The following is a 24853-nucleotide window of genomic DNA, read 5'->3' as shown; positions in this document are numbered from 1 at the left end:
GCCTCTCAGTGTTTGTGCATTCTTCAGGGCCTGAAGGCTTCTCATACGTGGAAATGGAATTAATTCAGAGAGTTTCAGGCTTTTGTGCCTGCCTGCTGATAGATCTGTGCTATGGTCCCAACCAAAAACTTTGAACATAACACGTGGAAAAAACATCAGCCCTTCAACCCTCTGCTCTTTCCCCTGGGCTGGAAATGATCCCAGCTGCTTCAAATCCTTCTCCACACTGCAAAATCAGAGGTGCTGTGGGAAGGTGGGATTCTTCTGATCCTTCTTTAAGGTTCCTTCCAATCCAAACTTCTGGGATTCTGTGAACCAGCAGCCACAGCAGAGTTCACAGGGTCACTTAGGGTTAGAAGTGACTTCTGCAATCATCCAGTCCAACCCCCCTGCTGAGGCAGGGTCACCTGGAGCAGGTGACACAAGAACATGTCCAGGTGGGATGTACAATTCTCTCCTTTTGTGCAAATATACTCCTTTCCTACTACACTCTCCACAGCCACATCCCCAACTACAAGCTCAAGAAGAGGTGCAGTTGTGGTTAGTGCTGAGTGCAAAGCTAGCTCATGGTCATGATCACAGGGAAGCTTTGCCCTGAACAATCAGATTAAGTTCTCCCTACCCCGTTGTGTTTGGAGGTTTTTATCATGAACAGGATGGCACTGCTGGGGTACATTCCTTGAGCTTTTATTGCAGCATCAGCCTCATTGCATGGCTGAGAAACAGAAAGATGGCAAAAGATCACCTACAACCAGCAGCAGCCAAACTTACCTTTACTATTTCCCACATTTCATCATCTCCTTTTGTCCACAAGACCTGCAACAAGTTTGGTATCTTCATTTTTGAGCTGCTGATTCCTCTCCTAGATCTGACCAGAACTGACCAAACAATTAAGCCAATATTCTGGGGGATTGAAGGCAGACAACACAAACCTGCCACAGGTTTTGGTGTGAGCAGGGCAGGAGCAGCTGGGGTGTGGATGTTCCCCTGCACCTCCACCTGAAGGGAAATATTCAGCCTTTGAGCCCAGTGTCCAGTTCTGGGGTTCTCAGTTCAGGAGGGACATTGAGGGGTTGGAGCAGAGAAGGGAACTGGGGAAAGCTCTTGTGAAAAACACCAATCACTTGTTTTTAAAATTTTAAAAGTTTAATAGTAATAAAATGGTTATTAAAATAGTAATATAATTAGAGTAATAATAATTTGGACAATTTGGATTAGGACAATATGAGACAATAAAAACAAAGAGTTACAGACAGTCTGGGTATCTCTTTCTGGGCAACATAAGCCGGAAAAAGGACCCACGTTAACAGAGGATTAACCCTTAAAAGCAACATCCTGTTGCATATTCATACACCTCATATATGGTGCATAAATTCCATTCAAACACAGGATTCTGTCTGGGCAGTGTCAGCTTCTTCCTCTGAATCCTGATGGCATCTTCAGGGCTGAGTGAGGCAGGAAGAAGTTCCTTTCTTCTGATAGTGGAGCAATAAATTCTCTTTCTCTGAAAGATTCAGGTGTCCTGGTACTGCTATCTTGCTGCGAGTCCTTTCTTTAAAAAAAGTATCTTACATAGCATAGTTTCTATTTTAACATTATGTTATAACCTAAAACTATATTTAACACACTACTTAAGAAAATTAATACAGCATAACTTTCTAACATAACACATATAATATTCATTTTAATATTTGCCAAAAGCCAATCATAAAATACACATTTTTCACAGAGAGGACCTACTTGTGCTCTACAATTATCTTACAGGAGGTTGTAGCCAGGTGGGGGTTGGGCTCTGCTCCAAGGGACAGGGTGAGAGGATTTAGTCATGGCACGTTCAGGCTGAACATGAGGAGGAATTCCTTCATAGAAAGGGGGATTAGACATTGGAAGGGGCTGCCCAGGGTAGTGGTGGAGTCCCCATCCCTGAAGGTGTTCACGGAAAGACTGAATGTGGCACACAGTGCTCTGGTCTAGTTGAAATGGTGATGTTAATCAGTCACGGGTTGGACTCGATGATCCCAGAGATCTCTTCCAGGCTGATTGATTCTCTGCTTCCCAGCAGCCAGAGCCCGCGGCACGGGGGAGTGGGTGGTGGCTTAGATGGGCCTCCCACACCCTGGGGCGCACCCGGCTAGAACCCAGCCCTGGGCGGGCTCCCAGCGAGACCTCACACCTCTCGCTGCGATATTTCCCCTTGAACAGGGAAAAGATAACAATAATTAAATAAAAATTTAAAAGGCAGGGGTGGAGAGAGAGCAAGAGAAAAATGCCCCCCGTCTCCATGGCAACGACATCACAGCGCCTCCTGTTGCCATGGTAACGGCCGGGCCTTCCGGCGGCCCCCGGAAGTGGCGGGCGCGCGGGGCAGCAATGGCGGCCCCCTCGGCCCCGCCGGCCGCCGCCGCCCTCACGGTGCTGCTGTCGGTCGGAGCCTCCGCGCCCGGGCTGCTGCGGGGTGTCCCCACCGCCCGCTCTGCCGCCGCGCTGCGCCCCGCGGCCCTGCACGACGGGGAAGGTGAGCGGGGCCGCCGGCGGGCACAGCCGCTGCCTCCTTGGTCCCTCTGCCCGCCCCGTTCCGCGCCTTCCCCAAATCCCAGTGGAGCCTTTGTGTCCCCCTTCTCCGGCCTTCCCTAGATCCCAGTGGAGCCTTTGTGTCCCCCTTCTCCGGCTTTCCCCAGATCCCAGTGGAGCCTTTGTGTCCCCCTTCTCCGGCCTTCCCCAGATCCCAGTGGAGCCTTTGTGTCCCCCTTCTCCGGCCTTCCCCAGATCCCAGTGGAGCCTTTGTGTCCCACTTCTCCGGCCTTCCCCAGATCCCAGCGGACTCTTTGTGTCCCCTCTCTCCGGCTTTCCCCAAATCCCAGCGGACTCTTTGTGTCCCCTCTCTCCAGCCTTCCCCAAATTCCAACGCAGTTCTTGTATCCCCTCTTTTCGGCCTTTCCTGAATCCCAACGGAGCCTTTTTTGTCCCCTCTCTCCGGCCTTTCCCAAGTCCCAGCAGAGCCTTTTTTGTCCCCTCTCTCCGGCCTGCTCCTTTTCCTGCCCTGGACCCCGTGGTATCCCCCCCAGCCCCCATTTCTGTGCCTTTCCTCAAGCTCGTCTCCGAGTCCGCTGTTCCCCCCATCCCTCTCTCCGTGTCCCTTTTCTTCCCTCTCCATGTGTGCTTCCCCTGGCCTGTCCCGAGCCTGCTGGGCACCCATCTCAGTCCCTCCACACCAGGCTGCTCCCCCACACCCTCATCTCTGTCCTTTGACAGTCAGCCCAGGGGATAACCGTGCTGAGAGCTTGAGGGCTTTGTGTTTCTCAGTCCCTGTGGTATACCCAGAATGATTTTTATCACACTTTTAATTCCCATGTTCCAGCTTACCCCCTGCAGTGATTTCCTTTATCAGTCCAGGGCTCTGAACTGATGGGTGATTCCACCATCTCCTCTCGTGTCTCCAGGGGTTGCACTTTGTTGTTTTGTTCTCACTGGTGTTTCTCTGGCTGTGGAACTGAGGTTGGTGGGAAGGAGGTGGAGAAGTCTGTCTCAATCCTTGCTGTGTGCCACGAGGAACACCTAAACAGAGGTCCCTGAAGCACTGAGGTGTGATAACCTCCAGGCATTTTTGGTGATGAAAATCAGCCTGGCAGCAATTTAAGAATTGTTTATCTTTTTGCCAAAATCGTCAGTACTGTAACAGTTATTTTTATGTCTCCTGCCTTCTCTTTTAATGAGACTGAAATTTACTACAGATGCTGTTGCTTTTTTCCAGGCAGCTTCCCAGGAAGCAGCAAGAGCCAGCCCATATGTTTGTGACACCCAAGACAGCACTTTTTTCTACTCTATCTGGTTATTTATGCCTGGTTTTAAAGGCCTCAGGTTCCTTCTCTTCTACACCAGGATAGAAATGAAAGCTGTTCATTAATCCCATGGGCTCACTCTCCCTCTGCTCAAGCCTGTAATTGTTTCCTAGCAGCCCCAGTGCTGTCTGTGCCTGTCTGAGGTGCTGCTGTGCTCAGTTCACAGGTTGATCACCTACATCTTCATCTACGAGGACCTGATCTCCCTGGCCTGTGGTGCTGTTATCATCTGGTACTTTGCTGGCAGCTTTGAGAAGAACGTGGGCACAGTGAAGCACTGCATCCTCACTGCCACTTTCTCTGTGCTCTCTGCCCTCCTCTACCTCTTCCTCCAGCCCCTTGTCTCCAGGCTGCTGGAAGTGGGAGATGCCAAAGGGTTCATGCCAGTGGCTTTTGCCATGCTGGGGGTTTCCACCACCCGCTCACGCATGAAGAGGACTCTGCTTTTGGGGTGCAGAGTTCCTGTGGTGCTGGTGCCATGGTTTGGGCTCTGCCTGGCGTGGTTTGTCCCCCACTCTTCTCTCTTGGGGAACCTGTGTGGGCTCCTGGTTGGGGAAGCCTGTATCCTTTCTGAGTGGGAAGCCCTGGGCCAGAGCAGGATTGTGGTGGGAAGGAAGGGCTGTAGTTCTCATTGCTGGCTTTCCCTGGACTCCTGCCCTTCACTAAACCCTCACTGGCTTTTCTCATGCTCATCCCATGCCATTCTCCATTTGTGTTTCACCTCACACTGCCCCTGACCCTCACTGGCTTTTCTCATGCTCATCCCATGCCATTCTCCATTTGTGTTTCTCCTCACACTGCCCCTTCTCAGTGCCTGCAGAGAACATGGAGCTGAGGAAGGGTGATGGTCTCTGAAGGTGCTGCTGGGTGGAGCTGGGAGAATTCTCCAGAGAAGTTGGTTTGGGGACAGAGGGACTCTGTGTGGCTGTGTCAAAAATGAGTGTGTTGTTCTCAGCTCTCCTTAACAAGCTGCTGATTTCAGATGGTCTTGGCTACTGTTTCTGCTTGGATTTTCCAGAGTCTGTGGGCTCTAGGCTGGACCGGGTGCTCCCTTTCACTCTGCTGAAGAGGGTACCAGGGCTGAAATACATCCCAGGGTCCTTGGCAGAGAGAAGAGCCTCTGGAAACAGCATGTAAGTACAGGAGTTCCTGTGAAACGTAGGGGAATTTTGAGGTGTGAGCAGAGGCCTTAAATCATCTCTAAAAGCTGTATTCTGCCTCTCCTGTTCACAGAGCGGGTGCCATGGGGAGCAGAGTCACCCACTGGTGTTACACTGGTGACATTAGTGTGACTAATGAATCACCACACATTAACTCAGCCAGGTCTTTAGTGAAAGCTAAATGGAGGTTATAGACCTCTCCTTTGCTGCAAGGGCAGCGTGTACACATGGGAATATTGCTGACAGCAAAGCTAAGTTGTGTAACTCTGCCCCAGCTTTAGGCAGTTGTTCCTGGCTTTGTGGCTCCCTGGGCCATGATCCTTATCTTTATTTGCCCCACCTTTCCTGCCAGGAATGCTGTGAAGTGAGTTGTGTCCAAACCTACTTAGAACCAGAGCACTGTAAATTAAGGATGGCACTTACAAAGTTCAGTACAGACCTTTTGTTGTCTTGTAATCTTTCAGCAGGTTTTCAGTGTCAAGGCAATGTTGCTTTACAGAAAAGAAACCTTGGGGCCCACAGCTGACAAGGAGGAAAGGTTTTAAGTTTAATACAAACCATGAGAATTCACTTGTACTCTAAAAAGCTTCAAAATGCAGGTCAAATATTTACTTATTCTAAGGTGTCCTTTCAGTTTCACAGAGGAAAAATAGTTTTCTATTCAGGGTTACATTTTATGTATTGTTTAAGCCATCAGCTTGCTGTAAAGTTTTATTTGAAGTGGAAGCATTCCCAGGTGTTTGCACTGCCCTCACACATGGGAAACCATAAAAGCAACCCTTGCCTGCAGCAGGAGTGTCCCCCAGGTCCATCAGGACTCTCAAAACGTGTGAGTGCTTGCAGGGGAGGCCAGAGCCAGAATTTGGGTTTTCCCTCTCTCCTGTGCTCAAGTGCAGCTTTTGGGAGGAGAGGGAGCCTGGCTCTGTGCTGAGCCTGTGTCAGCACCAGTCCCATCCTGCTGTGCACAGCACCTCAGTGTCTAAACCTGCCTCCTTTGGTGAGGTGACACAGACTGCTGTGACACCAAGGTATTTACACGAACATTTGACTATCAGGCAGGACGTGGGAAGGTGTTTCTAGGATGCTTCCACTGCTGCAGCTGAATTTGCATGTTTGTGTCTTAGATACAACTGTAAGTGCTTCTGGAGTTTAATTTTTATTATTTTGATGCTTATTTCCAAGCAAAAGCTCTTAATAGCTTGGGATTTGTTTTAATCTTAAATTTCCATAAGGTTCAGGCATTAAATGGCTGCAAGACAGGAGATATTTCTTTGAAGTGCAGGCCTTGGCATCATGTTTGTGTCCACAAATAAAAAAAAAAAAATCCAAACTCAAACCCACACCTCAAATAATTAAAAATAAATCTCCAAGCCTGAAAACCCCAGCATGAGCCAGTCTCTTCTTCTTGCTGAGAACTTGGCACTCATGGCTTCATGAATATCGCCTGGATTCTCAGCTCTCATCCTCATGTGCGTGGGCTGAGCAGCACTCCTGAAGTCCCAGAGGCTGAGGCTTCCAGGCAGATTGCCTCTCTCCTGATAGGTTTTGGCAGGATGAGTCATGCCTTCTGCTGGCAAACCCTTCCTAGCCCTTGCTTCTGAATGATTAATTTTATTTCTAACTCTCTCTTTTATTTCTCTTTCCTCCTTCCTTTTTTTTTTTTTTCCTCCTTTGCTCCATACTCTGTGCTCTTACTCACACCAAAGGCCTTTGTGTTTTCTTGATAAATAACACTTGGCAGCTGTAACTTCTCCTGATTAATGACTTGGCAGATGTGTCACTCACAGGGCAGGGAGGATGTGAACAGGGATCCCAAAGCATGTTGAAATTTGGCTTTGTGCATTCCTTGCTCAAAGAGTCTGAGGACAAGAGCCACGCTCGTTCAGTGGGTGAGGAGTGAGAGTGGGTTGGAAGTGGGAACAGCTGTCCTGGGAGGCCACTAAAGCCATTTTTTATTCAAGTGCTGCTTATAATAAGAGCTTCTGTTGTAGTGAATCCCTCTGATGGATTGCAGTGACCTCTGGGAGCGCTGGTCAGGAGGAAATCTGCCCCCAGGGCATTTCCAGCACTAATTAGGCAATGTCAGTTCTGAGCACTGTGTAACCTTCTGTTTTCTTCCTGCCCAGGATTAACACTGTGCCTGGCACTTACCCCACCCAGAGCTACCACTGCCCTTCGCCTCTGGCTCTTCCTGCTCACCCCAGTGCTCAGGGCCAGGGCTTTCATCACAGCCACGCTCCGGGACACCAGACACCTCAGCAGGGCCCTGCTGCAGGACACAGCCTCAGCTCTTCCCACTGCCAAGCCAGAGGTGCCTTTGGAGAGTGCCCTGGGCAGGCCCACGCCGGGGCCTCGCCAGGACAGTGCTGCCAGCTGGGCAAATTCTCTGTCCCTCAGCGTGTGTGCCCGGCTCAGCCACAGCCACCCACAGCCACGGGCCTTCAGCAGGCACCAGGGTATCCAGCAGCTCCAGTGGCCCCTGTTTCAGCTGAATTTACCAGAGTCCAGGTGTACTGATCCTCCAGAGAGCAGCAGGACTGCTGTGTGAGGCTGGCACAGCAGTGCATTGCTGGGATCTGTGCTGTGTCTGGGGTGAGTGTTGGTAGCTCCAGTGAGGGCCATTCCTCTGCTCCCTGGCACAGTCTGCTTGAATTATATTTTCTTTATAATATTTTTTTAACTTTTTGATGTGGTTAGAGGATGAGAACTGTATCACCTCTGTGAACTTCTCATCGTTTTTAAGTCTTTCTTCTTTGCTGCATTTAGCAGCTGCCTTTTTCCACAAGTCCACTGGAGTTCCAGTGCACCAGCTCCCCAGGCCAAGGTAGGAACCTCAGTGGCAAATCTGGGCTTTAACTAAGCTGCAGCAATAAGCACTTCCCATTTACATTCCTGTCTTTTTTACAGGTTTGATGTAGCTGAACCCAAAAGAGTGGGAATCATATGAGCCTTAGTTTGTAACTTAAAATTAATTGGAGGAGGACAATGTCTGTTCTACTGGTGACTTGTCCACTTAAGAGAGTGCCTTGAAGGGGGCTTGTTACACCAACCTGGGGCAAGAGGATAGAATACAGAGTACCTTCTTCTGCCCCAAAACACAGCTCTAAAATGCTGAAGGCCCTGTACCTGCATCAATGGATTGCCTTCATTTTCTGAGAGCATTGCACCAGCTCAGCCTGTATCACCAGCACCTGGCAACCTCAAATGCCTGTGAAGTAGTGAGAGACTTCAGTAAGGGATTTTTTGCCCTTGTGGAGCAAATATTTATAAATCCAAGGAGCTGGGAGGGACCTTAACAATGGGTTAGAAGAATTAAGTGGAATGTAGCAGTGCTGTTGGGGATGTTCATACTGCTCAGCTTTAGAAATCTCACCCACCAATATTAGCACAATTTCTCTGTTTTTTTCAGAGCTGGTGGGCAGGTGTGTGGGAGAGGGGAATTTTCAGCCAGGGATTTACAATAGGATTCACTGTTTGGTGCCTGAGGCTATAATGAAGGAGTTGCTGGGATTTGAGCTTTATTCCCAGCTGTGTAGCCCACTGTACAGTGCCCAGGAGGAATCTGCAGTCTCTGTGTCTGTAAATCAGCCAGGATCTCAACAACTGCCCTTGACTCTCCTTCGAGTTTTGCTGTGCTCCATAAAGCACAAAGTGCCATTCCTGCTCTTGGAGATGTTCTTGCAGTGCCTCACCCATCCCCAGAAACTCAACAGCCTCAGGGATCCTCCCTGCCCTCCAGTGAGCTTGGCCAGAGGCAGCTCTGGCACATTCCAAACCACCTCCCTGCCTCTTTCATTTTTCCATCATCAGGGTGTGAACAAACCCTGAGTTGTCATCCAGCTGCTTTAGTTCTCCAGCAGCCCCTCTGGAATCACTGCCATGGTCCCATGTGGGATGCAGAGGCTTCCTTCTGGAGGAGACCAAAGTCAGTGCTGTGAACTTGCACCTCACAGAAGTAAGACATGAGTAAGAAGCTCTTCTTGTGAAGGTGAGCACCCCAGGCAGGGCTTTCAGCAGGAGGATGCAGCAACTTGGGAACCAACTTGGAGTTGGGGGACAACTCTGTTTCATACCTGATTATTTCTCTCCTTCGTGGGATCAAAAATGAACTTGATTTCATGGTCCTCTTTTTCCTGCTGACAGCAATTGCATTGTTATACTTTCAGTGTGGAGCAAGAGCAGGATAAGGAGCTTGTTTGGATTTAAAAGCATGTTTTTAATACCAGGAAAGAAATGCTAGAGATAACATTGAAATGTTGACACTCCGCTCCGGTTAGTGCCTTGATTTTTCCTCCTTGTGAGGAATTTTACCACTGATTTTTTTCTAGAAGGGTGATGAGAATCAATACCAATCACAAATGTTGTGTGTCTCCAAACTGTGAACTTGAAATAGAATCTGAAAGACAGACTGGTTTTCTCTGGGTTTGTTTATAAGTGGGGAGCTGGAGCGTGTCCGTCCGGGGGATGGGATCAGTGGGGCAGGATCAGTGGAATGTGATCCCTGGGGTGGAATCAGTGGGATGGGATCCCTGGGGCGGGATCAGTGGGATGGGATCCCTGGGGCGGGATCCGTGGGGCGGGATCAGTGGGACGGGATCCCTGGGGCGGGATGGGCGCAGCTGTGTGTCAGGCTGGTGGCTTAGGACGCGCAGTGAGGACGAGCACTGGGGACAGGCGGTACTGCACGCTGGAATCCGCTTGTTTCTCCTTGTCCGATTCCATCAGTCGGTGTGGAGAGAGTCGCTCTCCCCGCAGAGCTGTCAGAGGGATGTGTTTCCAAGGAGCAGTTCCTGGCTTTATTGCGGTAGAGGAAGCCCTGTAAGAGTCCCCGCCCCAGTCCCAGGTGGTGCAAACCTCCCTCCAGGAAGAAAGGAGCATGTTTTTTCCATGCTGGGACAAGGTATTTGCCACAGCCTTCCAGGTGAGCCCCAAGGACAGGACTGAGCACAAAGCCACAGTTTAAATTTATTTTTCTTTCTGCTTCCAGATCTTTTGGGAGCTTCTTGGTGACTGTGGCAGATCACTTGGTCTCTCTGATTTGTACGGCTTCCACCATGTCCCCAGGAGTGTTCCAAGTCCAGCTGCACCTCCTGGTCATATGCAATGTGCTGGACCTGTCTTCTGTGCCCTTCAGATGGGTGTTTGTGGAGATTTCTGTTCCCTGCTTTTCTGAGGGAATCCATTCCACAGTGAGATGCTCTTGGACAGTGGAGTCCAACAAGTCCCAGTTCCTCAGGGCTGGGGGGTGAATTCAGAACTCATCACCCAGGGAAGTGAAGTTGCTGAGAGGGAGGAAGCAGGCTGGGATGAGAATTTGCAAACGTGTTAAAGGCTGAGAAGAGGATTTAAATTTGAAGAGAGGGAGGTAAAAGTCATCAGCTCACTGGGCTTTGGCATCTGCCTATCTAAGCTCACAGTAGTGTTACTCATCACACATTGCAGTACCCACTCATTTCCTTGGTGGGGAGACAGAGAATTGAAGTTCGTAAAGCAGGAAAAAAAATAAAAGAAGAAGAAAAGAAAAAACAAATCAATAACGTGCCAGTTCAGCCTGGGATGGCTGCCCCTGGGGTGACTGCCCTGGGAACGTGCTGTCCCTGGAGGGTTGTTATGCTGTGCCTCTGGCTCATTCCAAGTAAAACTGCCACTTCATTGCATGCCAGGATTGTGTCTGCCCACAGGGTGTGCAGAGTCCAGAAAGCCCCGTGGGTTGCCCCCATGTCCTCAGAGGGTCACTGCAGAGTGACAGTCTGGGGACAGTGCTGGGAGCAGAGCCAGTTGTTCCCTGTCCTTGGAGTAGCTGTCCTGCCATGGGAGGGATGCTCTGGAAGTCCAAGTCCATCTCCTCTGCTCTTCAGCTCCCACCATGGTGCAAGGGAAAAGGAGTCAGGGATACATGAGGAAAGCAGAACTGACTTGGACCTCCATTGCTGCCCCATGCAGGACTGAGGGGACCCACAAAGTCAGGAGGCCTGGCAGGGGACACTGATGCTGGCAGGAAAACGGGTCTATGTTTGCTTTCCTGTCATTAACTTTTGGCCAAGCACACCCATGCAGACATCCTGACTGGGGGCCAGGTTCCCTGTGCCAGGGCCAGGACTCTGCCAAACACCACCTCCATGGCTGTCCCATGGTGTCCCCTGTTGTTTGCTGGCACTGTGAGGGTTTTGTGGCCAAAAGTTCAGCCTGAAACTGTGCTGGGAACAGACGAGAGCTGGAGAGGTGGGAGAAATAGGCAGAGAGACAAAGCACTGACCAAAGAGGTCTCTGTGGGCTGCAGGACTCTGCTGCTTGCCCCTGGGGGGTTTGGGCGGGGTGTGATGAGCCCCCAGCCCCTTCCCTGTGGGGACAGAAAGGGACATGCTGTGCCATAATGCCAGTCTGGGTACCTGATGGGATGACCCCAGCCGTGGAGCTGCTCTGTCCTCTGTCCCCTCGGGGCCACTGGAATCTTTAACCCATGTCCATTCACCCCACGGGGTATGGTCACAGACCAGCCACCCTCATGGGGTCAGTCCCAAAGCTGATGTGAGTGGCACCAGCACTCAGGTGACCTCACAGCCCTCAACCCTCTGCTCAACTGCTGTCAGGAAACAGGCTGTCCCTGCAGCCCTGGGCTGTTCTTTGGGGCTGTGCCCCCTCCTCACACCTCTTCAGGTGCCTGCCAGGCCCAGCTCGAACTTTGGACCTTCCCCAAGCGTTTTATTGACTCTGGAGTGAGTGTCAACACAGCAATGGCATCAGGATGGTGACTCTGGATGTGCCAGTGCCCAGCAGGCAAAGGGAGGGGACCCAGCCTGGGGTGACCCCACACAGCTGTGGGGCTGCTCAGTGGCAAGCTGTGTCTCTGGCTTTGGCCAAGCTGGAAACAGTGCAGTTGTAACCCAGCTTCCCCCCCCCAAAAAAAAACCAACAGGAAGGAGAGCAGCAAGCCCTGTGGGATCCGAGGTCTGGGTTGTGAAATGTCCCACTGGGACTGCTGGGGGATGCTTCCAGAGCTGCTTGAGCAACTTCCTGGTGTGGCAGTGAGAGAAAGACCACCCCAAAACATCCGAATCATCTGGGCTGTGGTTACATCAGGAGCATGTGCTTGCCCCAGGTGAAGCAGCCCCCTGGCTCCCACGGAGGATGGCAGTGACTGGGTGCCAGCCTCCACCTCGGGGTCCCCTTGTCCCCCCACGGGGCCCTGGTGTGGGCAATGACCCTGGGGGGAGCTGGGAGTCCAACACCATGTGCACCCAGGAGTGGCCACAGACAGGGCTCCTGGGTCTGCAGGTCCTAGCTGAGCCCAGAGTTAGTGTCCAACACTGACCCCAGTCCATGACCCCAGTGCCCCAAGCCCTGCTCCCAGCTCTGACCCCGCCGCGACCCCAGTGCTCACCCCCATACTCGCCCCTGAACAATAATGTTCACCCCAACTCTGCCTCCCCTCTTGAGCCTGCCCCCCCACACCGAGCCCCTGCTTGCACCCACTGTGGCCTCTGGGCCCTGTTCTGCACCCTGATCCCCACCCTTGACCGCCCCAGCCCTGACCGACCCCTGACCCCACCCTTGACCGCCCCAGCCCTGACCGACCCCTGACCCCACCCGTGGCCGCCCCAGCCCTGACCGACCCCCGACCCCACCCGTGGCCGCCCCAGCCCTGACCGACCCCTGACCCCACCTTACCCGGCCCCTCTCGCTGCTCCTGCCCCTTTAAGACCCCCGTCCTGGGGCTGTACCATACGCCGCCGCAGAGGGGTGATCGCCACAAGCGGGCGCGCTCTCCGCCTATTGTCGGGCGGCGAGGGCGGAGCGTGTTCCCCCGCGCCTGTGCCCGAGTGGTGCGGTCCGCTGTACGTGCCGGCCGCGCCGGGGCCGCGGGAGCCGCCAGCGCCAGACGGGCCGGAGCGGCGGTGGGTGCGGGACCCGCGGCACCGGGGGCTTGTGGCCGAGCAGGGTGCGGGACCGGCGGTTCTCTGGGGCTGAGCTCCGCCGCCGGGGTCCTCAGTGCTGGGGAGGGGCGGTCCGGCATCCCCCGGTGGGGTTGGCGTGGCATGGGGGCTCTTTCTGTGTTGGGGGCACTGGTGTGGCTGGCTGCGTGTTGCGGGCGTGACTGCGGTCCCCTGGGTGCGGGGTGAGTGGCACCGCTGGCGGGGGAAATCGATGTGAATGGATCTCTTTTTGGGGGGACTGGGATGAGCAGAGCCCCCTGTTCCCTGCGAGGTGTGGTGTGAGTGGGCATTCTCTTACTGGGGGTTACTGAGTGTCTAGAGATCCTTCTTCCTGGGGGGGTCTGGGAGGGCTGGGATGACCGCTGTTATCTGGGCACTGTGCTGTGCTATCCCCCTGTTGTTTGGGGGGACCAGGATGGCCAGAGCTCCCTGTTATCTAGGGAATCTGATGTGACTGCACCCCTGTTACCTGTTGGAATTGGGGTGACCAGAACTCCTCTTATTTGGGAATATCTGGTGGTGCTGAGCCCCTGTTGCTGGGGAGGCTGGTGTGACCGATGTGCCCTGTGTGGAGGGCTGGCATGTGTGCAGCCCCTGTTCTTTGGGGGGTACCCCCATCACATCTGTAACATCCCCTATATGTGGGATAGGGGACAAACCAGCACCCCTGGGAGCAAGGTGATGCCTGCCCTGCCTTGCTTCCACAGCACTGAAGGTTTGCTCAGACTTACCCCATCCCAGGCTGTTGCTGGTTAAAAGCCTTTAACGAGCTTAATTTTCTGGCACTTCCCTGGAGAACGTTATTCCCAGCGTTTAATTGATACCTTTGCTGCAGGCTGGGCTGTTCTGCTGTTGCTCCATCTATTTAACTTTATAAACTGCTGGGGTGTGGGAAGACTCTTTGCTTCTGACTTTTCCTGGTGGAGTTTCTTGGAAGAGTGAAATTACTCACCTAAGGAGTGTGCTTGTTAAAGGAAATAATGGGAACCCCCTGGTTTTGGGAATATTGAGGCTGGAGGGGGTGAAGGTACCTGGATGATGGTGTTGGGAGTTAGTCATCAGCATGGAATTGGTTCTTGGGGAGTTGTCTTAGTTGCAGGAGTAAGCAGTGCTGGTGCAGCTTGGAGTGTGCTTTGTTCTTTAGGGTTAGCTTTTGGAGTGTGAAAGGAAATGGGAATGCTTAGTGGAACGTGTACAGAGAGGAGGGATCACTGAGGTGCTCTGATGTGAGTCTGGAAAAGTGAAATGAGTTTGTGTTTTTACAGCTCTTTTTAAAAAGTAGAAACATATATCTGGCTGAGAAGCTGGAAAAGTGCAAGGAAGAAGGAGTGAGGTCTGTGTTTCTGAGTTGTGGAAGTGAATCAGTGATAGCGTTGGTGGGGATATCCCCTCCACAACAGAACTCTACACTTTGTGTGGGCTGCCAGGAGGAGCTGTGGAGTTTCAAATTTTTTTTTGCTTAGTGGGGTGCAGTGGTGTACTCATCCCTTTTGCTAGATGGAAGGGAATGGGCTTTCTTCCAACATTTCTGTAATTCTCTGAGAAATCCCGAGGAGCTGTCGCACACCCGCAGAGCAGCTTGCTGATTAATCTGCTGCAAATGAGGAAATCAGTGTTTTGTCTGGGAGGGCTGCTGAGCCAGACCCTTCCTGGAAAACCCAGCATTGTCTCAGTACAGATTTTTCTTGGGCTGGTTGACAGCACTGAGGCAGGGTGTGCATGGCTTGGAGTGTGTCTTGGGTTTGCACCTGGATGTGACTGTGCACGAGAACTGTATTTGCAGAACAGAGCAGGCAGGATGCAGAGCTACAGGAAGAAACACCAGCTGAGTGTTTTCTTTTAATCCTTGAGTGTGAAAGGCTTGAAGAGTGGGCAGGAAGGAGGGTGTAGTGTCACAAATCTGGCTTAACCTCCTCTTAATTAGTCCTGCTCTAATTGTGACAGAGAAGAACCTCTCGCTTGTCATCACTTTGCAGTTACCTCCTGTTCAGTCAGTAGTTTCTGGGTTTGTGCCTCCTGGACAGCCAAGTGCCTTTTGCAACTTTTCTTTTGTTTCTTGCAGAGCAGCTGGAGGAGCTGGACAGGGCCATACAACCAAAACTCTTTTGAACTGTCTCAAGGGAGACTTTCCCTGCTGCTCACCACTCTCCGTGCTGGAGCTCACAGGCCCCACCAGCTCTTGTTTGCAGACCCATAGGTGCAAGGTAACCCCTTTCTTTTGAGTGTCACAGGTTGTGGAGCATCTTTGGGTGCAGTTGGGTTTGGGGAGGGTGGCTGGCAGTGGGTGCTGGGAGTGATGCTTTCTTTACCTGCAGCAAAAGCAAAATGTGGAACTGTCTGACTGAAATCCCCTTTTGGTCTTTGCTCTCTTCTTTGCCTGTTGGGATACAGCAAAGTTTGTGTTTGAAGGACTGGGGAAAAGGCTTCCCTGCTCAGGTCTGTGCTCCTGCCATCTCCTCCCCTGGTATAAAGGAAAACCACCTGCAGTTACCTCTGTGGCCACTGAACTTTGTTCTGTTTCCTGACGTTGACTCTCCTGCCTCAAAAAACACAGTTCTTAGAACTTGCATAATTTGCTTTCCCAACGTGATCATTTGATCCCAGTGATGAGATTACTTTGTACACGCTGTTGTGGAGAGTGAATCACCAGCCCTGCACTGACAGGTGCACCTCTGCCAAGACTGCTTTTTTATAGGCTTGAAAATTTCATAGGTCAGAACAAATAATAATTGTAGGCTGCTCATAATCTCTTGCTGTTTGTCCCCAAGTAAACATTTCAAGTTAATTGCATGCTGCTATCACCCAGGGAATCCAAATAGAGAGACCAGAAGCCGTGTCTGGTGGCTTCTGGAGGGCCACAAGTCCAAAGAGTGGCTGAGTTTGACCCGTGGTGGCAGATTATTGTAGTATTTTTGCCAGTCACTCCTTTGGAAGAAATGGAGGTACTGACTTATTTACCTTCCTTTCTTGCTGTGTGGAGTTTGAGATGGGGTTGGAATTTTCTCCTTGGTAAAATCTGGCTCTGGCAGTGCAAGGGAAGTCTGCTGGGAAGGTTTAACAACCAGCCTGGGTCTGGCTTTGTGGTGCTGGATCTTGCTGTGTGGTTGTGAAACACATCAATTGACTCTCTTTCATGGGTCATTGCTGCATCTCCTCTCCAACTCCAAGCTTTGGAGGAGCAAGTTGATAAAATGACTGCAAGGATTGTGCAAGTTCTGGTTGTGTAACAGGACTCAATGCATAACTGCTGGAGGTAAGAGGAGCAGCTCCTGTTACAAAGGAACAAAAAACCCCTGTGTCAAGTATCTTCTTTTTGTGTTGATTCTGCTGGGGCATTGGAGAGCTGTGCTTTTTGCAGCTTGGGACCAGCCTTTCAGCCTGTGACCCCTGAGTTTTCTGATGTCTTGTGGCCTGTGTCGTGTTTTGGGGATGGAATTGATGTTCTGAGGTCTGCTGTGGCTGTGTGTGATTGCAAGGGGCTGGGCTGGGAAGTGATCTGTGTTTCCCAAATCATTTCAAAAAGGTGAAGTCCAGGTCAGATTGCTGACCCGTGGCAGGCAGGGGGGTTCTGTGGGGTGATTGCACACCCTCCTGATAGGGCAGCCAGAGCAGGACAGCTCTAGTGCTGAGTTTCCAAGAGGTGCAAGGATGATGCAGTGACACCTCCAAACCCTACAGCAATGCAGGACATGGGATTGTAATGTCTGCAAAGCTCTTCCATTCTCAGAGGAAACTGGGCTTAGAAATACAAAATATCCTGGCTCCTTACAAACAGTGCTTGGTTCTCTTTAAATAAATAAATAAATCCCCAAAACACATATTCTCATCAAAAGTCTTGACAATTGTGAAAACTTTGCAAGATGTGTCTAACCCTGTCCCTCTGGTGCTCTTTCAGCTTTTGTTTTCAAAGGAAAGAGACCAGCATTGGAGGGTTTTTGTTCAAACTTTTCCTGGTGGAAGAGGTCAAAGTCTCTGGCTACTGACCCCATCCCCTAGGGCTCCTTTCCCAGTGGTGGCATAATGCAAAGCCACAGCCTGTCACACCAACCCTCCACAAACTCAGGCAGAGGGTGAGCAAACAGCCTGTGGGGTGGAGAGGAATGTCCAGCTGTGGCTGTGACAGCACAGGGAGCAGCAGTCACAGAAGAGGCTGCTGAAAAAACGTCGTTTTCCCTCTTGACCTTAGAAAAACATCTTCAGCAGGACCTGAGCCATGCAGAGCCCATGCCTGGATGGGTTGCTCCTGAGGTTTTGCAGCACTCTGAGCAGTTGTTGGCCTGAGAGGTGCCCGTGGAGTTGGCAGCAGGGTGGTTTAAAACCCCTGCAGGCTTGTCCCTGCTCCTGAATATTGGTGCTGGCAAGACCCCCGTTCCTGTTCCAAGCAATTCCTGAGCTGTGGTGCTCTGGATTTGTCCCTCACTGGGAGGGGAGGCTGGAGAGCAGTGTTGGTTCACAGGGGGTCAGTTACCTGCCATTCTCAGGTTCTGTTTATCCTGTAACCCTGAGCTCCTGCTTTTCTCTGCTGGCTCACATTCATCTCTGGAGGAAGGTGTCCAAGTGCCTAAGCTGGGGAGATCCCCCATGTTTAAAGGTTCGGAGTCAGGCTTTTATCTGGTGAAAGGAAATGTGCAGGTTCAGTAACTCTAGCTTGCTTAAAGGCAGCTTGGCAAGTTTTGAATTCATTTTTATGTTGGATAATGCCTTAAATCCTTTGGCTCAGTGCACTGGGCTCCCTGCACAGCCCCACCTGAGCATACCCATAGCACAGATTTCCTTTCTGCCTCAGTAGAACAGTTTTTGTTCTCTTCCTTGCTTTTGCAGCTGCTCTGCTGTCCTTGAATAAGACCTAGGGGCCAGAAAGCATGCAAGTGTGACACAGTGGAAGCTCAAATATGCAGTATTTCAAGATCCAGACTGACTGATGCACGCTCTGTGTCTGTCCTGTGTCTAAAATAGTAGTTTTGCTGATGTCTGATCTGGTGTGTCAGGGTCTGGGTAGAAGACACCTTTCACAGTGAGAGTTAACTTTTGTTTCACAAATGCCCCCAACAGTTTTTGTGTTCCCTTCCCTGCTTGAGGTGCTGCTGGAGCCAGCTCCTCAGTTTGGACTGGGATTTCTGAGCTGGTGGAAGAGTGCAGAGGCACTTCCCTGCTTTTTTGTGAGCCTTTCTACTTTCTGCCCTTCTTTATTGAGCTGGTTAATGGGAAGCTGTGGGAAATATGTGGGAAGAAAGTGATAGGGGAGCTGTAGGTGTAGCAATCCTTCACACCAGGACATGTGGCCAAACAGAGGCTGAAAGGGGCAAGGAAAGCTGTGAGCTCTCACTGTGCCTTCCTTCTCCACGAGCCCAGGGACTCACCTGTGTGATGATTCCCACCCAAAGCATGGAGCCTGTGCAGACCAGGCCAAACAGGGCCACTTGTCTGGGCAGATCAGCATCCTCTGGTTGATGGGAAATGCAATCTCTGTGTGGCAGAGCTGTGGAGAAAAGGCTGATCCAAGGCAGTTGTTAAATAACCTGGATCTGAGCACCTGCTTCCTTGGACTGCTTTTGTTTTGGAGAGGCTGACTTTTCCTGCCAGGTCTCCTTTTACTAAAAGGGAAAGTTAAAAGAGCTTGTTTGAGGCTGGCACAGGCTGATGTAAACAGAATTTCTTATTCTTAGTCTGATTGGTTGCATTTCTAAGAGGAATAAGAGGTCTGGTTTTGCCCCGAGGGTCTCCTGGCCCATTATCACACATGAACAGGCAGGAGGTCTTGGCTGCAGTGGGAGACCAGGCACAGGAGCCTGGTCAGGAATGGCACCTCCACCACAGCCCTGCTCTCTCTGCTGCTGCTGCCTCTCCTCCTTCCTCCTGGGGTTGTGCCTGTGGGGCTCCTCTTCCTGACAGCCACCAGTGACCTGCCTGATGTCATTAGTGGGTGAAAGAAGAGAGCCCTTGGCTGGTCACAAGACTGCATTCCTGTTTGTGGGCAAGTCTCTTCCTTCTGCTGAGGAGTGATGGGGTCTCAGTGCAGCTTCCTCTTGGTGCTGCAGTCTCTCTGAGCTCTCCACAAACTTTGCAGATCTGTGAGGGGGCTGTCCAGTGGTTCTCTTTTTTTCCTCTCAGATGTTTCAGTTGTTTAATTTCTATTTACAGCCTCCCTGTTTTGCCATTGTACCTAAATCAGCAGGTCAGTGCTGTAGAAAGAATTGGAGTTTTCACTTGGTTTGGTTGCTTATCCTTTATGTGTCTGTTCTGAGGTTGAATTTTGGGGCTGTGCCATGATACTGGTGGAAAAAAAATTGGCCTCTGCTTTAAAATTGGGCTTTTTTAAGGCTTCTTCTCAAGGTTGATCATGCCCTTAATCTGTGTTGTGCCCTGGTCAGCACGAGAGGAAGACAAGGTGGGAAGGGAAATCTGGTCACACACACACCTGCCTCTGCCTTGGGAATTCAGGATGGTCCTTCCTGGTCAGAAAGAGGGGTCTGGCAGATCTGGTGGCAATAGTGACATCTCCAGCCATGCAGAGCTCCCAGCACTGGAAATCACAACAGCTGCACTTCCTCTCTGCTGCCTAACGTGATGCCTGTGCTGAGTCAGGGATGTGAGGGTCATTGTCACGTGGCTGCAGGGAGCACGAGTGCCCTCCCTGCCTGCAGTGCCCCCTTGTCCCCTGCCCTGTGTGCCTGTGCAGGGCTCTCAGTGGCAGTCTGAGCTGGAGAAGGTCAGTCTGAAGGAGCTGTTTGAGTGTGTGTTGCTGTTATATCTGCAGTTAGACTTGCATGGACTCCTGTTTATGAGAATCTGGAAAGCAGATTTGGTAAGTGTTGCAGGAGGGGTTGGGTGGGCTGGTGGAGAGGAGATGGGAGCTCTAGAGCTCCAGTTGGCACCATGATGGTGTTGTGAGAAACGAGGGGATGGTGGGCTGGTGGAAGGGGATGGGAGCTCTAGAGCTCCAGTTGGCACTGTGATGTGAGAAATGAGGGGATCTCGTTGGTGCAGGGGTGGTTTGGCTCCAAACCACTGCCTGCTGTCCCTGCTGCTGCTCAGCTGAGGCAGCCTGGACCTTGCTGTGGGCTGGGAAGGCTCCTCTGCCTGCACCCTGCTGAGCTCCCTTAGAATGGAGCCTGGCACGGGTGGCAGGGTCGGGCAGAGGGTGGCTGGTGGCACTGCACGTTGGTCACACAATTCCTCTTTGACTCCATCACCACTGGTTCTCTTTCTGCACATGTTGCAGAGCACAGGTTCCACCTGCAGCTCCTGTGCTTATCTGCAGGTGTCCAAAGAGTGCTGATGCTTGGGAAAACCCTGGGTGTTGTGATAGCTCTGGGGGTGCAGCCCCTGTGCCAGCTGTGCCAGGGCAGGCAGTGTCTGCAGGGCATGTGGGGATTGTGGGGATCCCTCTCTGCTGTGCTGGGCTGCAATCAGGGGCTCCTTGGTGCTCCAGCTGCTGCTGGGGGCAGTGAGCAGCCTGGGCTCAGCAGTTTTCCTTCTCCTTCCCTGCTGAGCAAGGCATCTCCCTTCTTATGCTTCTCAAGGAAACCCCTAGGACTGAGTCTTTTCTCTCCTATTTCTTAAATAAAATCAAGCCAATGTGTTGACCCACAGCAAGATGTCCATCCCCATCCAGGAGCAGCTAACTTTTGTGTTCCAAAGTTTGGTAACACCTCAGTGCCCCCCAGGACAATGCAGTGCTGAGCACAAGGTGGGATAAGACAGATTTCTGCACACCAGAGCATTTCATTTGGGACCATGCTGATGTGTCACTTTATCTTACTTCAGCTGGCCCCTTGAGTCCTGGAGCAGCCCAAGAATTAGCAGCCAGTATCACACAAGCCCTCTGACAGTGTGCTTGCTCAGCAGTTTTCCTTCTCCTTCCCCTCTGGGCAAGGCTGACACTGCACATCAGGGTGTGCTGGTGGTGGCAGGGGCAGAGTCAAGCACAGAACTTGGTCACTCATTTTTGGGGCAAGAGTCACAGGCTGCAGTCCTGCTCTGGGACTGCGAGGTCCAGCTGAGGTACTTGAAACTCATCACAGATAGTACATTAAGAAAAAGGCTGCTTCAGTCTCAAGAGAGACAGCTTCCTGCCCACATTGCCAGTTCAGCTTCAGAGCCAAGGCTTTTGGTCACTAGGAGATGGCACAGTGTGACTTCCACAAGGGGAAACCTCCCAGCCACCTTTTGTGATTGTGGTGCTGCGTCCCAGGGTGCTTTTGGGAACATCTCATGTTCCCAAAACCATCTCCTGATGCAAGGACGGAGAATAAATCTCTTCAGGTTGCTGACCACTTGGCCTTCATCACTCCTGTCTTTGTTGTAGTACTGTTTCTTTATGTATTTAAGTATTTTTAACCCTGTGACCTTATAGACCCTTTAGTCTGTATGGAAGTCATGGAGAATTTGAGGATGCCTGGCACTGAGAGTGCTTCCAGTCCTTTTTTTCCAAGGTGTGCATGAGAATGTGGAATACATTTAATTTAACATGAAGATGAGGTACATCTGTTTGCTAGCATAGAGATGTGCAGAGAAGGTCCCTGATGATTTGAATTGTTGGGAGCTGCCATGTATCAAGCAAATTCTCACATTCAGGGGCTGAAAAGCTGTGCTAAAGCACACCATTGCTTGATAGCAATCTTTCAAAATGTTGTGACTTTTCTGTGTGATGTAAATGCTCACGTCTTGCTGAGACTAATGGCTTTGCTGTGTGCACAAGCAGGGATCCAGGAACTGGAGCCAGCAGAAAAAGCCCCAGGGATATGGACAGCTTGTCTAACCTAGACTGAAGATATAATAAACACTGGATAAAATTACCATCCTTGAAACTATTGTCAGGGAAAGTTTTAATCCTGTATCATAAATTTCCTTTTCCTTTTAAAAATCTAGTTTGATTCTACCAAGGCCCTTCTAGAGACTGCAGGATTCCCAGGATAGCTAAATTTCAAGTAAGAGTCAGATTTCTTTTCACTGGAAGTTAGTAAAGGACATGCATTTGAAAATGACAAATTTGCTGTGAACTTCTGGAAAATGATTGTTACAGCCAGCTAGGTGAGACTGAGATAATCTGAGCAATAATCTTCCTGTGCTGGGTGAAGTGAGCTCAATAGTTCCTGAGTTAAGGCAACCCTTTAAAAAAGAGAAATGAGGTCTAATTTCACATTCTTTGCCTTTCTCTTGCTATGTCTAAGCAAACCTTTTCCTGAGGGTAGGGGTGATAAAGGGAGAGCAAAAAGAAGACTCTCTAGCTGGGATATAAGCCTTGAATAACCAAATGTCCAGGACCAGAGGGAGCCCAAATTAAGATTAATCAGAATTAAAGCAGCTCTTGTCCCCAAACCATGACCATGTTTTCTCCCAGGGTTAGAGGCCAGTGTGGAAACTTTGTGCTGTGGAGATTGTGAATGAAGAGAGGAGAGCAAGCCAGGCTCTGCTCCATGTACCAGAGCCATGAACCTCCTGGAATGTTCCCTTCCCTGGCTGTGGGCAGTGAGTGGGTGGCCTGGCTGCAGCTGCAGGACTCCCCTTTGAAGCCCTGGAGAGCTGCAGTGTGGTCAGGCAAGGAGATAGCACAGCTCCCACCCCCACATCTCCCCAGGCAGCATTCCTGGGAGCTGCCTCCTGAGGATGCCTCTCTCCAGGGCAGCACTGCTTGGGAGAGCAGACCTCCTCTGGAGGCTTGAGAAAGCCAAACCCCTCTGCTCTGGGAGCTGAAGCTCTGCTGCTTTGAGCACAGGGATGAATTTTGGCTGGAGACAAAGCCCTCACCTGGCTGAGCAGAGCACAGGCTTGTTCTTGCCCTCATTCTTTCCCACATAGGGCAGCTCATGAATATCCATGTCTGAGCTGTTCTGGAGCTGGGAATTGCTGTGGGGCAGGTGCTGCTCACCACAAACATGTCTGGTTTGGAGCTCTCTCCACCTGCCCTTGGTGACAAGGGAGGCTGCTGTGTCCTGGGCAAGGAGCCTTTCCCAGGGCTCAGCTGCTGCTGGGTTTGGTGCTCAGAAGGGAAAGAGCTGCAGCTCCTGCCCCAAACCAGCTCAGTGTTGTCTCTGTCAGCCTTGTGTTTATTCATGGCTTCCTCTGAGCAAAGGTTTGTCATTCCTGATGTGCCTTGGGGTTTTCAGGGAAAGTGAGTGAAAGACAGGCTGTTTGAGGGTAATTTTACTGACATGGCCATCCCCTTTATGAGGGGAATTGTTCACCCTTGTGTAATTTGGGCAATGAAACTGCTGCTGATCAAACCAAGCCACCTGTCAGAGTTGGAGATATTTACTCCTGCCTGTGTCTGGGCACTGGTTCCTCCATCTCTTTGCAGAGTTGGGCTGTGCTGTGCACAGGCAGCAGTTGAGGCTCCCTGGGAATCATGGACCACTCAGGGCTTCTTTGCCCTGAGATTTAATGAGAGTTCAAGTGATGAGTGAGATGGCAAGAACCAAAACCCCAAAACTCTGTGAAACGTGGGGTTCACTGGCAGGTTTTGGTTGAGATTGGCTGAAATTCCTACAGGTTGGGTGGCAGAGGGGAAGAGGAGAAGAGCTTGTAATTAAAACTTCTTTCATCAGAAATAAAAGCAATAAACCAGCAACATTTTCCCCCCACCAGCAGATTCCCCTATTGCTGGTTGCCAGACCAGCTCCTTTGTGATTTACTGGAACCAGATAAGGAGGAGGAGAGGGATCCTCCTGGGAGCTGTGCCTTTTTGGCAACTAAGCCCCACTTGTGGAGGCTTTAACTATCAGTTTAGTCTACAGTTGTACAGAAGTAACATCCAGCTCTTGCTTGGCTCCAAGATCCAGCCATGGAAAGCCTGTTTGCAAGGAGGGAGGACAGGGTGACCTGCCTGATGGAGAGGAATGTGCAATTTGCTTGTCTGCAGTCACATCATTCTTATTTTTCTTCCAGCACCCTTCCTTGGTGTTTTCTGTGGGAACCTAACGGGCAGCTTTGAGGTGGTGTTTTAGTGCCCTTTGTAATGCAGTTACTTGCCAAGTTCTCCACCAAATGAAACTTCTTGTGGGGTTGAGGAGTCATTGGGTTGCCAGAGTACCTGCCCAGGGTCACTGCCAGGTGGCTGTGGACTTCTCCCTGTGCTCCACAGGGTGCTTTTTATGGCTGGTGCCCCGTGGCACAGGGCTGTGTGTTGTCTGGAGCTGGACTTCCCTCGTGGGGGTAACAACAGGGGATTGACCTTTGCTGAAGGTTATACCTGGTCTCCCTCATTAGTGCTCTCTAAGCATCACCTTCCCTTCTCTTCCCAGCTCCTGAATGTCTTATCATAACCTTCAGCTTCAGTCACTTTTATTTCTCAGCCATGGCGTGTATCCTCTCCCTCCTGTGACACCAGCATGGCTCTGAGTCACTTTTCTGCGTGCAAGTTCAAATGTCCATGGTCCCCTGGGTTGGCAGCATGCCCAAGTACAAAGAGAGAGTCACTTTGCCCTTCCAAATCGAGTTGAGAGTTAATTATCTGTTTATTTGGACGGAGTGTGTCCTTGCATGTAGGGAAGATAATCTTGCCATTGGATTAGGGTCAGAGGGGTTCAGAGCTTTGGCACAGCAGTGGGAGGGAGGGGGGGAAGGGTGGCTCTCCAGGGGAAGGACAGGGGCCATAGGGCTGCCTGGGTATTTGAGGGCTGGGTGTTCATCCTTGTGCTACCACGGACTCTGGGAATAGCTGTGGGCACGTCCCAAATTGGTAAGTGTAAAGGAACAATTCAAGGAGATAGAAGGTAAACTGAGGGAGGTCATGGAGGGACTGGGAAGCCAAAGGCCTGAGGAGAGATGGACAGTAAATCAGAAATATTCATCATTTGGGTTGTAACAACCTGTTGTGGGCATGCTCAGGGGGGTTGGTGCCACAGTCCTGCTCTGTGGTTTATCAGCACAGCAGTGGGGCCAGGGCATCCTGTCACCTTGTGGGAAGGAGGGAGGAAGC

At 51.2% G+C, this 24853-nt stretch overlaps 2 protein-coding genes and 1 long non-coding RNA gene across 8 annotated transcripts in view; 2 read left to right on the top strand and 1 right to left on the bottom strand.

Annotated features, from left to right (window-relative positions):
- Positions 1-2347: 2347 nt before the first annotated feature.
- RHBDD2 (rhomboid domain containing 2) lies at positions 2348-9405 on the top strand. 2 transcript variants are annotated; one of them, XR_009489187.1, is made up of 5 exons: positions 2348-2515; positions 3999-4400; positions 4822-4972; positions 7126-7823; positions 7907-9405. XR_009489187.1 is itself a non-coding variant. In XM_059866071.1 (4 exons), exons 1-4 carry the CDS (start codon positions 2371-2373, stop codon positions 7514-7516), a joined length of 1089 nt encoding a protein of 362 aa, XP_059722054.1. In that variant the 5' UTR covers positions 2348-2370; the 3' UTR covers positions 7517-9405. The 2 variants fall into 2 exon arrangements, 1 of the variants encoding a protein (XP_059722054.1); XM_059866071.1 differs by having other exon boundaries at positions 7126-9405.
- On the bottom strand, positions 9192-12804 carry LOC132337467 (uncharacterized). Its single transcript, XR_009489188.1, has 2 exons — positions 12668-12804; positions 9192-10281 (listed from the first exon to the last, which is right to left on the bottom strand). It is a non-coding gene; the product is annotated as an uncharacterized LOC132337467 (long non-coding RNA).
- LOC132337463 (NADPH--cytochrome P450 reductase) overlaps positions 12784-24853 on the top strand; it is a 29916-nt gene continuing 17846 nt past the window's right edge. The window contains exons 1-2 of one of the 5 annotated variants that reach the window (XM_059866068.1): positions 12784-12894; positions 15001-15137. The gene's annotated coding sequence lies outside the window, so the exon portion shown is untranslated. Of the gene's footprint in view, positions 12939-14995; positions 15138-19606; positions 19739-24853 lie in introns of those variants that run through there. The other 4 variants (XM_059866069.1, XM_059866067.1, XM_059866066.1 and 1 more) reach the window with 4 other exon arrangements.

Source organism: Haemorhous mexicanus, chromosome 22 (assembly GCF_027477595.1).
Source record: "Haemorhous mexicanus isolate bHaeMex1 chromosome 22, bHaeMex1.pri, whole genome shotgun sequence".
In the NCBI taxonomy this organism is placed as follows: Eukaryota; Metazoa; Chordata; class Aves; order Passeriformes; family Fringillidae; genus Haemorhous; species Haemorhous mexicanus.
This window is presented reverse-complemented; position numbering and strand designations above follow the sequence as displayed.